Raw genomic sequence first — 14,506 nt, 5'->3', positions numbered from 1 at the left:
TCTTTGCCTGGAAAATAAAGGGAACTGGGGGGGGGGGGGGCATTGAAGATGCATTTGCCAAAATAAACAATGCTTTCGTTACACTGGACAAGTGTGTTCAGGAGTTCCACTGAACACTACAGTGACCACAGTTAATAACAGTCTTTTGTGTTCTTGCACCAAGCCAAGAAGATAGATTCTATGTGTTCGCAAAATTTAAATAATAAATATGTGAGATCATGCATATGTTAATTAGCTCATTTTAGCCATTTCATAGCATATGCATTCTCCAAAAACATGCTGCATGTGATAAACGTATTTCTCGGCTAAGAAGTCGAGGTGGTGACGAGACACACCTCCAGGTGTCAGGACACTTAATGTGAGATGAGTTCACCTGTGCCCAGCACACAGAACAGAGCCGCCAGGCTCTTTCTTCCAGTCATTTGCCTGTTCTGACCTCACATAGCTTCTGCTTGACTCCTTGCTGCAGGGTGGACACGGGACGAAGGGCCCTTCTTCCTCCTGCCTCCGGTGACAGGTTGGAAACCTTCTAGGAAAAGAGAGTCCTGAGTGTGGGTGTCCTTGTCTAACAGCTCTGGCACCCACACAGCCTCACAATCCAGCCTTGCCTGGCATCAGCAGGCTCACCCAGCACCAACACAGCATCAGCACCTTAATTTAGAATTCTTCAGGAAACAAACTTAGAGAGGGAGACCCCGATACTGCCCTACCTGTTGCCCCTTCTCCAACTCACACCTCCCATCCCTCTGCCTCATGCATTTTCCAGCATCTTAGACAAACTCCTTTATAATATCTTGGATGCTCTTGGCAGCCTATGGGCCTTGGTGTCTACAAGAACCGTGTTTTCTACAAGATTCCCACAGGAGAGTGTCACGGGTCCCATAACCGTTTGATGAGGACCGACAAGATGTGGGGCAGGAAACTGCCTCCAACACGTTCCAACTGTTTCAACGTGTTGAAAAGTAAAATCTTAAGGGCCTTCTCGACACCCCACCCCCTGCATTTTGCAGTGCAGAGGACTGATACCCAGAGGACACCTTCCCAAGGTCCCAAAACCAGAGAGAGGCAATGGCCCTGCACAAAACTCAGAGGCCCTTCCTAGGAACCTGATCTCAGTGGGCCGCTTCATTCTCGGGTCAGGTGGAGCAGTTCAGAGTGTGGGCTCCACCCATAGCCTCTCCCTTCCCTCCCCATCTAATTCCTGAGAGCTGGGAGGTAGACTCCTTGCACCAGAATCACACTTGAGACCACTGTCAGAGCATCAGGGATCGGAGGTCTAGAGATGCAGGTACTGAGAATAGCCACGGCTTCCCCATAGGGATTGGGGAAACAATGGACAAGCAAGGAAGCCTGACATGTGACCAGAGGAAGTGGGGACCAAAGAGGGTCATTCCCCCCTGGAACCCCTAACTTCTCAGACAGACTTGTCAGAGTGGACACGTGTCCTTGGGAAGGATGGGGACAGAGATAAACATTCAAAGCCCACAGCATAACAAAGGGGCCTTTGAAGCTTGAAGAGCTGGGCAAAAATAAAGTGATATTATTCACTCGGCAGGTGGTAAATAGTCCCGGCTAATGACTGTGTGGCACCTGACATTTTCCAAGGTACCTTCCAAAATTCATTCCACTTAATATTTATGACACCCCTGGGAAGGAGCTATTATTATTACCAGCTTACTTCATAGGTGAGAAAACAGAAGCCTAGAAAGGTTAAGTGATGTGCCCAAGGTCACACGCCTCAAACTTGGATCGCCAGTCCTGAGGTCTGGCCTTCCACCAGTACAGCCCTGCAGGCCCAGCTGTGTGTCTGTGAGGGAAGGTGCTGGCTCCAGACAGTAAGGAGTTCGTTGAAAAGGGTGGAGTCAACCTCATTAGGATGTCGTTCTCCAAGACTAAACAAAGATATCCCTAACAGCCACTGTCTGGGTAGCCCTGAGCCTAGGGAGAGCAGGGGAGGGTGGATATCACAAAGCAGGAAGAAAAGCCGAGACGGGCCCTGGGAGAAGAGATACTGTTACTCCCATCTGACCGGCAAAGAGGAGGAGAGGAAGGAAGCAGTCATGACGGGATGTTTCTGTTGATTTCGAGAGTTAATCTTGTGGCGTCAGCAAGGTGCACAGCACCTGGCCGCCTTGCCTTAGACCCCAGTTTGGACCATATCCTAAAGCTTCTGGAAATGAGCCCCAAAAGGCTGGCTCCCTGACTGCGGACTCACCTGCTCCCCAACTGTGGGGCCAACTTGCCAAGAAGGAGTTGTGGGTAACATCTCTGTTATGGTCCGGTTGCTATGGCAATAAATTGCTGCTAATTAGTAGTGTGGTTACCATGGCAATTTTCTAGTAATTACAGGTTACAAATGGTGCAAGGCTTCAACCCAACCCAATTAGTTAATTAGAAAGATTTAGAAATTTGTCCAAAAGGGAAATAACCTGCTTTGTAGAAAATGAAGGGAATGTGTCACAGCTTGGGCGCCAGAGGCAGAGGAGACTGGAGGATGCCACAGAGAGGGGATGACTGAGTTGCATGGTGGCAGGTCCTGAGTCCCACCTGGAATCTCTGGAAGCCTTATCCCGGGCTGGAGTCTGGCAGTAACCAGGGCAGGGACAGCTGCCCCTAGCTCCTCTTTTTTAACAGTCAGAGACGATGTCCAGGTTACATGCCAGCATTCTTTCCACCGGCCATCACCCTGCTCCATGGCCTTCATGTTATGGGAGGCCTCCTGGGAGGAGGATCCTCAGAGGTAATGGGGAGTCTGTTGCTCATTTGTGTGAGACTGGACTCTCTTCTGAGACACACTGTGTACCTGGGAAGGAAATGCCTACAAGGCATTAGCAAGAAGTCCAGCAAGAGTAATAATGTAAGCAGTGAAGTCATTATGGGGCCCTTGCCCCAGCTACCTTCACATTGAGAAAAAAGCCTTATAATTTGTCGGGGAGCATCTCTCGGGGTGAAGGACCGTAGGTACCCAAGAACCCTTCTCTCAGATGAGCCCAGTCACTCCACTTGATCCAGAGGTTGGCGGCCATGGGCCTGGCCGTTATCACATGACTCTGCTGGGTTCTCATTTACTTAGTTTCCTCCTGACATTAAGAGCTCGTTCCTTAGAGCAGTATGCCTCATCCTTCAGGGGGCATGCAAAGCACACGGTGGTCTTGCCAGAATGCAGGATTCAGCAGGGTCTGAGTCTTTGTGTTTCTGAGAAGCCCCAGCAGTGGGCCCACAGGCCAAGGCTGAAGGCGTCAGAGAACCTCCATGTATCTCACCTCGGTTTTTAAAAATTGACTTCCGAAAACTCCATATTTATCACACACGACGTGACGTTCTGAAATGCGTGTGCCTTTCGGAGTAGCTGGCTGGAACTAGCATGCGTGACTCTCCACTTGCAGGGAGGTCACTCACGACCCACTATCATAGACAGCAAGAACAGCACGTGATTATTAACTGCAGTCGCCAAACCATTTAAGAGTCTCTCTGACTTAGCCCCTCTGTTTAACCGTTCCCTTCCCATCTTCCCCCCATCACCAGACCCTGGTAACTCCACTCTGTGTCCTGCTCTGTAGCTTGCTCTCCGGACTCTGCACCTTAGGGATTCCTGTATATGTCTCATCTCCCCTTGGTACGTTATCCTCCAGGCTGGATAACATCTCATTGCGGAAAAGTACCACATTTTCTTTTTTCGGTCTTCTGATGAACATGGAGGGTGGTTTCATATTAGCACCCACGGATTTTGCTGTAGTGGACACAGGAGTGCAGAACTCTAGAACCTGCTGCCTTCATTTTCTTTGGAGCATGCATGCCCAGCAGCCAAATTGCTATGTTATATGGTAGTTCTATTTTTATTTTTCTGAGGGTACGCCATACTGCTTTGTGGCTGTACTAATTTATATTCCCTCCAACTGTGATTAAGGGGGGAATTCGTTTTCTGCTCGCTCTGGTTGGACGCTTGTAAGCCATCATTGTCTCTCAATTGATTTTTATAAGGACTGATTTGATTTTTATAAGGACCGGAACAGAAAGGGCAAGTCAGAAAAGCCCCCATTTAACAGAAGAAACTGACGCTCAATGGGGAACAAAATGTCTATACTCCAGCAGCTTATAAGAATCCATGCCAGCTCCTTGTGGGTCCTTTCAACGGTTGCCCAGCATCCAGGGACCATAGCTGCTGAGGCTTCCTACATGGGGGTGGTTTTTCCAGGGAGATCACTGCTTGCAGACGCTTTGTTTAGGGTGCACGAAGGTTAGACTTCTGCATATCAGGAGCTCAAAACTGATGTTAGTCCTCAAAGCCTAACGTAGAGCTGACTTGATTTGTGTGTGGGGGTTGTTTTTTTTTTTTTAATGTGAATACTCTATTGGATTTTCCCCTCTCAAGTTACAAAGGCAAGACTTGTTGCTACAAGCCAAACAGCAGGAAACAGTCAAGAAAAGGCCCATTACCATCTCTCTCCGTTTCCCCAGTTCTTCCTGATCCAGCTAGTCAGTCTAACCTTACTCTTCACTTTCCCCAGTTTCAAAACAGCTTACACACATATATATATTCTGGAATACTAAGAGTTTTCCCACTCTTTTTTTTTTAAAATAAATGCAAGATCACATAGAACAGTTACTTGCCAATTTGCTCTTTTCTTTTCTTTTCTTTCTTTCCTTTTCTTCTCTTTTCTTCTCTAACCATCATGGGCGTCCCTCCAAGTCAATACAAATGGATCTACATAGTCCTTTTATAGCTGCAGAATGAGCCACCATATGGATACACCATAATCCTTTCTGCCAGCTCACTATCAATGGACAAAACTGCTTAGTACATCAGCCAAAGCCAGATAATCGCTGGGCCTACAGCTGGACCCCACAGCCTGTCAGAGCCTGCAGGTAGAACTGACTTCCTCAGATTCTTAACCAAACACACACGCCTAGGTTCTGACAGATGTGTCTGGGACTTGACGGGGAAGTGAGGCACTGTTGAGGGTCCTGGGAGCTGCCCCTGCCTCCAGGGATAGATAGAGCTGGTTTTAGGGATGTTGTGATTCATCTGGTGTGCATGATGACCTCATCCTGTGTTCCTGGAGCATGGAATGAAGCCTTTGTCACAAAGTGGTCCCATCCCTCTGGCCTCAGTGTGATCAGAGTTATAGAGACTGGCAGCTGAGGTCTAGCCCGGTTGGAAGCATCCCAAAGTTCAGATCCCTGAGGTTTCTCTGAATTGTTTCCTTAAAGTAATTTATCTGGTGCCTGGGCGGCCCAGTCTCTAGGTGGGGCTGGCCTGGGCACCAGGCACTCACTGTGGATTCACCTTTTCTAGCGGGCCGGGGTGTCAGCGTGGGCCCCATCCTCAGCAACAGTGCCTCAGATATCTTCTGTGACAATGAGAATGGGCCCAACTTCCTCTTCCACAACCAAGGCAATGGTACCTTCGTGGATGCTGCAGCTAGTGCCGGTGAGTAGATGCGACCCTTCCCTCTGCTCCTGAGGTCCCTGGGCCCAGGAGACTATGGGTTTCTCTGCTGTCCTCTGGGTCTGCTTTTGTTTACTAGCACAAATCTCCCCAAAGCTCTCCTTCCTCAGCCTGGCCTCTCCCCCTTTATCTTTCTTTTGCATTGAACTTACTGTGTGTAGATGTGTGTGTATGTGTGTGGAGATGTGCATGCTAAGGCACTCAAGTGGAGATCTGAGGACAACTTGCAAAAGCTAGCCCTCTCCCTCTACTTCGTGGTTCTCGGGGCCCGAACTCAGTTCCACAGGCAGCAGGCCTTTACCCTCTGATAAATCTCCCTTGATTATCATAAACATTCAGTTTAATCCAATAACCATTCCTTTTTTTTTTTAATGTTTCTCTCATACGATACATCCCACCAGCGGTTCCCTTCCCTCCACTCCTTCCAGTTCCCACCACCACTTACCTTCTCTCCCAGATCCACTTCCTCTGTTTCCCTTCAGAAAAGACCCAGGGATATCAACCTAACACGGCATAACAAGTTACAGTAAGACTGGCCGCCAACGCTCACATTCAGGCTGCCCAGTGGGAGGAAACGGGTCCCAAAGGCAGGCAAAGGGGTCAGAGACACCTCCACCCCCACTCTTAGGAATCTCACAAAACCACCAAGCCAACCATAAGGTATTTGCAAAGGACATAGTGCAGCCAATGCTGGATTCGTGGTTGTCACCTCAGGCTCTCTGAGCCCTGCTTATTCTGTAGGCTATGTTCTCCTGGTGTTCTTGACCCCTCTGGCTCCCACAATCCTTCCTTCCCCCTCTTCCAAGGGTTTCCTAAGCACCTAGAGAACGGATCTGATGAAGATCTCCAATTTAGGTGCTCATTCCCTACCCCCACCCTCAGTGTTTGGCTGTAGGCCTCTGCATCTGCTCCCATCAGCTACTAGAATAAGATTCCCTGATGATGACTGAACTGGGCACCAATCTATGAGTATAGTAGGATATCAATCACTAGGAATCAGGTCCTTGATTATTTCCCTATCCCAGGTCTTGGGGCTGTCCAGCTTCTGATTTTCTGGTCATCCAGGCAGAGTCCATCATGGGCTGCTTTTCATGGTGTGAGCCTCAAAGTAGCCCATCATTGTTAAATTAGTTTGGTTCTTGTTCGGTTGGTTGGTTGGTTGGTTGGTTGGTTGGTTGGTTGGTTGGTTGGTTTGGTTTTGACTTTTTGATACAGGGTTTCTCTGTGAAGCCCTGGCTGTCCTGAAACTTGCTCTGTAGACCAGGCTGGCCTTGAACTCACAGAGATCTGCTTGCCTCTGCCTCCCGAGCGCTTGGATTAGAGGTGTGCACCATGACGCCTAGCTAATTCAACAATCACGTGGTGAAGCTTTGCTAAGTGTCTGGCTAGTGTTAGGATCTGGGAACACTGACCTGAGGAAGGCTGAGACCTCCCCTCATTTAAGAAAGGAACGAACACTCTAGAAACATACATCTACATGAACAGCCATACTAAGAAGCAGGATAAAATGCAACCCAAACCATCATGGCTTCCAGCTCTACTCCCATCCCTGCCTTGGTGATTATCTCCCATCAGCCTCAGGACCTTTGCGTGTGCCGTTCTGTTTGCTGGAATGCCCTCCCTCTTCTCTGTAGAACTTCCACATGCCAGTCAACATTCCGTTCAGTGTCACCTCTGAGAAGCATTGTCTGACCTCCTCTGTGCCCCCTGGCAGACATTCCTTCTTTCTCCTCTGTGTTTCCTCTGCCCCTGGCATGTTCCTCTCATTCGGGCCTCTACATTGCCTACATGACCAGCCTGTGTGCTCGACAAGGACTGGGGTCTTGTACTGTCCACTGTTGGTACCCGGGTGATGGCAGAATGAACACTTTATCAAAGGTCGTGGTTGAGGTGTGTGCCCTTCAGCCCCTTCCTCGTCCCTCATTTCCTCCAATCCTGAGAATGAATGAAGGCTTCAGTGCACCTCCTTCTCGGAGCCTGAGCAGGTGCTGACTGAGGATCTGAAGCCACCAGCTCTCCAGACAGCAACATCTAAGCTCCAAGTGCAAACCCAATCCCTCCTCTCCTAAGTAGAGTGTCTCCCCCTCCCCTTCCACCCCAGCTGAGACACTGCCTACCTGAGCTGGCTACCTGTCACCCTTGGCCCGGTACTCTGGTGCCCCCCGACCCACCCCACAGATTAGGGGTGTGGTCATGTAGCCTGCCCTCTATGCCCACCCCTACCCGGGCTACGCTCCAGCAGTATATGCCTTGCTGCTGAGAAATCGCAGGCTGAAGAGGAGGAGGTGGCACAGAAGACTGGGAGGGTTTGATAAGGTGTGAAGGAGACGGAAGCAGAGGTGAGTGAACAAGTTGGAGTGGGAAAAGGTATCAGGCGGGAGGAGACGAAAGGTGCGAGGCCCGTAATTGAAAGTCAGAGCGATTGCAGGGGTTTAACAAGACATGTCAAGGGGGCATTCATCACCCAAACAGATGCCGCTGTGAAATGCAGCCTGGCACTGCTTAGTCCCGTGAAGAGGAACCAGCTCCTTGTCAAGGTGCCTCACGGATAGGAGAGAAATGGGCCAGCTCAGAAGGCCACCGACCCGACGCTTAGGCAAGAGAGTTTGCAGAGAATTAATGGAATGCCAGCCCTGGGGATCAGAGGCTCCTCCCAGTCCCTGCAGTGCTGTCCTCCTGAACTGAGTCTCCCATCAGAGCTCAGCTCCAGGGCTCCCTTCTCCATGCAAACACCTCCAAGGTTCTCAGAGCCCCCACCCCGGCCTTCTCCAGACCTTCATCCTCAGCATGTCTGTTTCTCAACCTCTGTTCCATTGGCCTACTACTCAGTACCCAAGGGCAGCCTGCAGCCTATACCTAAGGGACAACCTGCAGCTCTTTGTCCTTTGGAAGCGTGATCTTTGCTTAGCCCTGAGCCTAGGCCAGGAGCAGAGATCTGCCTCTACATCCAAGAAGGGGGATCCAAGTCGGAGGAGATCTCAGGGCTGTGCCCACTGCACTCTTCCCCAAGATAGGCGGGTTCCTCAGTGGACGGTGAAATTGGGGGCAGGGCACTTCCTGTTCTCACAGGCCTGCTGTGGCTTCTCTGTCATGATTGCTGTATTTCCTCTGCTGTCACCAGCATCCCCAGTTTGCCTGCTGTCGAATTATTTATGTTTCTTCATTCATTCAGTCAGCAAGTACTTACTGAACGCTGCCGTGCAGCCATAGGCACAGAGGTAGACCTGCAGCACACAGGAGCCACGGGGACGGGGCGGACCTCGAGAGAGTGGGGCAGATGGAGAGTCAGGATCCCAAGCAGAGAGACCCCTGAAGAGCACAGTCTGTGACCAGCACCAGGAAGGGAAAAATTAGAATGATAAGGGGGAGCGGGTGGGAGGGGCTCCTTCGGGGGCTGCATTTCTTTCTTTTTATCAATTCATTTAGTTACCATAGAAAATAATGCGTTTTGTTGTGACAGCTTCATACATGTATCATGCTTCGGTCTTGGTCACCTCCTCCCGGCCTCCTGTCACCTGTCCTGCTGTTCCCTCACTTCCCTTTTCGAATAGTTCCTCCCTTTGCTTTCACGGCACAGATATTCGATTGCCTTTCCTTAGTCCCTTTCTTCTCCCAGCACCTTTAGGCCTCTTCCTTCATAGCCCTCTTTCAACTTTCATGTCAAGTTGTGTGTGTGTGTGTACGTGTGTGTGCGTGCATGCATGTACACATGTGAATTTAAACCTGGAGTCTACATATTCAAGAAAACATAAAACATGGGGTTGGGGATTTAGCTCAGTGGTAGAGCGCTTGCCTAGCAAGCGCAAGGCCCTGGGTTCGGTCCCCAGCTCCGAAAAAAAAGAAAAGAAAAGAAAAAAGAAAGAAAGAAAACATGTTGCTGGCCCATGGTGGCACATGCCTTTAATCTCAGCACTTGGGAGGCAGAGGCAGAGGCAGAGGCAGGTGGATCTCTGAGACTTCAGCCTGGTCTACAGAGTGAGTTCCAGGATAGCCAGGGCTACACAGAGAAATCCTACCTGTGGGCTGGCTCTCTCTCTCTCTCTCTCTCTCTCTCTCTCTCTCTCTCTCTCTCTCTCTCCCTCTCCCTCTCCCTCTCCCTCTCCCTCTCCCTCTCTCTCTCTCTCTCTCTCTCTCTCTCTCTCTCTCTCTCTCTCGTCACATTTGTTTTCTGAAACCTGGTTTATTTTGTGGGCTGCTGTGTATGCATAGGTCATGAAAGGCTTCTTTAAGGAGTTAAGTTTCTAGAGCCCAGGAAGTATCAGGGGAGGAGAGAGGAGACACCAACTAGAAGATCCAGAATGTAGGAAGAACTTGATTCACTTAAAGAATGGAAGGACTGTGGTGATCAGAGCCCAGAAATTCAAGAAGACAGCAAAACATAAAAAATAAGGGGCGCAGCAAGCCAGAGTCCATGATACCCAGGCACAGACTTGAACTTGACCCGAGGTACTGGTGAACCCTTGAGAGAGTTCATCAAAGAGGGATGTGATGAGCTTAATGTCTCTCTGTGGCCTTGCGACAGTGCTGGGAAAGGTTTTGGTCCCCAAGAATGCCCACACTCTCCTTCTCCTGAACCATACTACCCTGAGATGAGTCCAGGTAGCATGTGAGTGGATGGCCATGCTACCTTCTGCCCCCATGAGAACATCAAAGATTTAACTGCCCCCCCCCCATCTTCCCGGGAAAACGGGAACTGTATGAAGGCCACCTTTTCTTGTTGCTGGAGGTGAATGTTTATGGAACATGCAAGAGATAGCACCCTGAACCCCCTTCCTCTCCTCCCCAGGTGTAGACGACCCTCATCAGCATGGCCGAGGTGTGGCCCTGGCAGACTTCAACCGTGACGGCAAAGTAGACATCGTTTATGGCAACTGGAATGGCCCACACCGCCTCTATCTGCAGATGAGTGCTCACGGGAAGGTCCGATTTAGGGTAAGAGCAGCCAGGCCCTGTACGGTGTTTAGGCAGACCACAGAGATGGAGCCTGCCTTTGTGCCTCCTGAGAAGGCCAAGAGTCCTTAGGGCTCCTGAGATCTCAAGGAAGGCAACATCCAGGCCACCAGCCTGAGCTCTGGGCAAAGAGCAAGTGGCCAGAGAGAAAGGGAGTCCTCCAAGGTAGCCCACGGGAATCCTGCAGGAAAAGTCCTGCTTTGGTAACCACAGTTCCTCAGGGCTTCAGGGACACCCTGCCTGCAGCTTCTGACCGGACCTTCCAAATGAGCTTCAGACTCAGGGAGGAACGATGAAACGGGAGACCAGTTGAGGTCAGGGAGCTCCCTGGCTGTCCCCAAGGTCAACTAAAGGATAGGATAAACACACCCAGCCTTGCCCGCCTAGCTGGCTGTCTGTGGGCAGAATGTAATGACAGGTATTCTCCTCTAGGGCTGATAGGTGGCAGTGCCAAGACTGAGGTTGGGACTTTCTCAGCAGATGACAGGGTATGGACCTGATGAAACTGATATCATCAAGAGGCCAGACTACTCTTGAAATACTTAGGACTTGGTAAATAGTAACAGTCAACAGGAAGTAGGAAGTTATGGTATTCCCAGCTTTGTGAATGAAGAGCACTGTCCAGGATTCCCAAAGTGAGAGAGACACTGAAGAGGCCCCTCCCACAGCTGTCTTGTCTCCCTTCCCTGCTGAGCCTCCAGGCCTTCTGGAGAGGAGGGTGCTTGCCTTGAACTCGAGGGCGTTGATCCCGGGATTCTGGGTGAGTTCCTTCTTTATCTGGCCCAGAAATGATTCTGCTCTCCCTGCCCCAGGGTATCTGACAAAGTCTAGGAACATTTGAGATTGTCCTGACTGGGAAAGGACAAAAGCAGCCAGAGAGGCTGCTGCAGACATCTCACAAGGCACAGGACAGCCCCCGCTCTGGGGTCACCTGGCTCCGGATGTCCTGTGCTTAGGTAAGAGAATTATGCTAGCCTTCTGAGATGTCTCCACAGAGCTCGCAGCACAATAACAATAATAACAAATGTACCATCCATCACGTGCCACCCACGTGCCAGGATCCCTGATAAAAGCTTTACATAGATTATCTTGAAGCCCAGGCATGCAGAGGGGCAACCCCAGGGGGGCTGTGTAAGTTTCCATTTTTACAGGATCGATGGAGCAGTAATGAGTTAGAGATCCTCAGGTCTCCTTGTTCCCCGGCTGTGAAGACCCTGCTCAGCCCACCCTGACCAGCCAGCTAGGCTCTTAATCAACCTCATTACAGTGCTGCTGATGACTGTCACCCTCCCCTGCCTCCAGGAGCAAGCATCTCTGTAGCCTGGCCAAGAAAGCTCCTTCCTGTGATTCCAAAACACGCCACAGAGAGAGAAGAAGGCAGGGGCTGATGCAAGGGCAGGGCCTGACTCAAGGGCTGGGGCTCCCAGGGAACAGCTCAGCTCTTCCCAGCTCTCTTCACGTAGGCAGTGGAATTTGGACAGCCACTGAGTGTCTTCAAGGGACAACCTCTCCCCACAATGGGAGTATTCCCGTCTGAAAGAAAAGACCATCTACACAGCTCTTCTTCCCTTTCAGAGGCAAATCCCACACCTAGGACCCATTGCCAGACCCTCCCATGAGAGCCAGAACCACCGGGGAGGGTTCCTAGCTCAGCTGTCTTGGGTCCAGAGTCTCCCTGTTAAGTCCTGGGCAGGTATAAGTGACACCTCTTCTGCCATGGCTTCTGGTTCCACACTCAAGAAGAGGGTGTCTGGTCAGAATCTGCAATCTGGAGCTCTGGCTCTGGGCCCATCATTACTAATCCCCCTCCCTCTTCAAGCCTCAGTTATCCCATCTGTAAAGTGGAATGCTGACACCAGGCTGCTCAGGGGACTGGCAGGAGGGTTAAGTGTGTTTTGGACCCAGATCCAGCTCTGAGCTCCCACATGAACCCGCAGCTGTTGTCATTCTGTCCTCCATGGTCTGCAGGCAGCCTGAACTTTGTGTGAGCCCAAGGGCCACCACTCCAGGCCATGACAGAGGGGATGTATGTACAATAGATGGGTGTGGTTCCTTGCTACCCTCCCTTCTTCTGACCCTCAGCACTCTCTCTCTCTCTCTCTCTCCAGGACATTGCTTCACCCAAGTTCTCCACGCCCTCCCCTGTGCGAACTGTCATTGCTGCCGACTTCGACAATGACCAGGAACTGGAAGTCTTCTTCAACAACATCGCCTACCGCAGCTCCTCAGCCAATCGCCTTTTCCGGTACCATACCCAGGCCGTGGTGGTTAGAAAATGAGAGGGCAGGATTCCAGGGGTCAGGGAGGCTGTGCTGGGCCTGGGAGTGCACTGGGGTGGGGCAGGATGGTCCTTAATAAAGAGAGGGGAGTACAGAGGCCAAGCAAGATCTGGGTTAAACAAAGAGAGTCTGGCTTGTTTACTGCAGACTTCAGAGCATTTACAGTAGAACCTCAGAGTGTTTCAACTTTCTGAAAGATGGACAGACGGAGTGTTGCAAACAGATCTGGCCACAGGACACGTCTTTCAGGGGTGTTTCTCAGAGGAGGACTGCTCGTCGAAGCATTCTTGGGGAATGTTGGCGTTGACGGTTAATGGTAGAGAATGGAGAGGAGATCTCAGGGTCCTTGAACATCTGAGCTTCCCCGGGACTGGAGGGACCACCCGGGGTGCTTGTGCAGAGCCTGAGGGCCCACCTCAGATCTCCAGGTCAGATCTCAAAGGTTGAGACCCAGGGGTCGGTACGCCTCGCAAAAGCAGTGGACACACAGCCATTCTTCCACATGGACGTTTGAAAAGCACAGCAGGACAAACCTCACAGGGTCCACGATGCCACTGAGACACGTTAGGTTGGGAGATGGAACAAGGGTGTTGAAGCCAGGAAATGGGTCGGGTCACCTGCTTGGCCTTCCAAGGCTCTATTCCCTCTCTCGGGGTGGGGGGCTCAACTATTAATAAAAGCCACAAGCTGTGACTAAGCATGTTTTAAAATATAATTATTAACCAGGCATCAATCCTGACTGGATGTAATCACCCCCTGAAGGCACCAGATTTACTAATTAGGTGCCTTGCAAAAAGCTTATTCACAACTTCTAGATTAATTGCAGAAGATCAATTGCTCGTTAACAGAGATGCTGCTTTCCCTCTCTGGCTAATAAAGTGTCACTTGTTGGGGACCCTGAGCACCGACTTGTCTGGGGCTCCGATTCTGTGGCCTAAGAACCCAGGTACCTTTCTGCCTGTCCACCTTCCTGGCCCACTTCAACCTCCCGGTTGTTCATGCTGTCCGAGAGGGGCTGGCCCTGAGAAGCTAGCCCAGGGGGCTAGCCCTGGGATATCAGTGTAAAGTCACCACATGGTTGCACCCGGGGGCAAGTTGGCTTCTACTCAGAGGCAACAGAAGCCACTGCCTAGGTCCACGGCTGCATCCTGAGTCCCCGAGGCAGATGGCTGAGTCCTGAGCACAGAGCTGAGGAGCTGCAGCTGGGACCGCTGTTCAACTGGAAGCTTGAAAGTTTAACCCCCCCACTCGTCCCATACTGTGTCCCTTTGCTGCCATCACTGAAGGGACCAGCTCCCAGAGCTCAGTGTCTCTCCTGTCACATGCCCAGGCACTGAGGGCCCAAAGCCTCATGGCCTTTTAATGCTGCTTCAGGGAGTGTATCACTCAAACCAAGCCCCAGTGGTACAAGCCTGTGATGACCATGCAAGCAAGGACTCTCCCAGGCCTACTGGGGGATGTGAACTGCATCTAAACACCTCTGTTCTATTCTCAAGTCTCCCTATACCATTTTCTGGTCTTGTGAAATTTTCTGTGCCCACCCCAACCCTCCCCAAGTGTCTAGTCCATCAGAGCATCCAGCTGAAATGCCAGTCTGACCGTCCCCTGATCTCTTTATCACCCTTTGTCTCTGCTGAGCTGCACCAGAGCCTGTGGTCAAAAGGACGGGGTGTGACAATAAGCTGAAGGGTCACTCCCCTATCACATGAGCACCTGCCCATGTGTACGCACACCCACAGCAGCCTTCCCAGGTACACTGTATGCCATCCGCATGCACACATGGATGTGTTCAACCTAGATGCCCTGGGTGAATGGAAGATGCATCATG

At 51.0% G+C, this 14,506-nt stretch overlaps 1 protein-coding gene across 1 annotated transcript in view; it reads left to right on the top strand.

Moving 5' to 3' along the window:
• The window catches only part of Crtac1 (cartilage acidic protein 1), a 141,712-nt gene that overhangs the window by 112,003 nt on the left and 15,203 nt on the right, over nt 1-14,506 (top strand). Inside the window, 3 exon segments of the mRNA NM_134401.2 lie at nt 5,297-5,431; nt 10,236-10,381; nt 12,508-12,644. Of these exon segments, the coding sequence (NP_599228.2) occupies nt 5,297-5,431; nt 10,236-10,381; nt 12,508-12,644 (418 nt within the window).

This window comes from Rattus norvegicus, chromosome 1 (assembly GCF_021556685.1).
Source record: "Rattus norvegicus strain SHRSP/BbbUtx chromosome 1, alternate assembly SHRSP_T2T, whole genome shotgun sequence".
Taxonomy (NCBI): Eukaryota; Metazoa; Chordata; class Mammalia; order Rodentia; family Muridae; genus Rattus; species Rattus norvegicus.
This window is presented reverse-complemented; position numbering and strand designations above follow the sequence as displayed.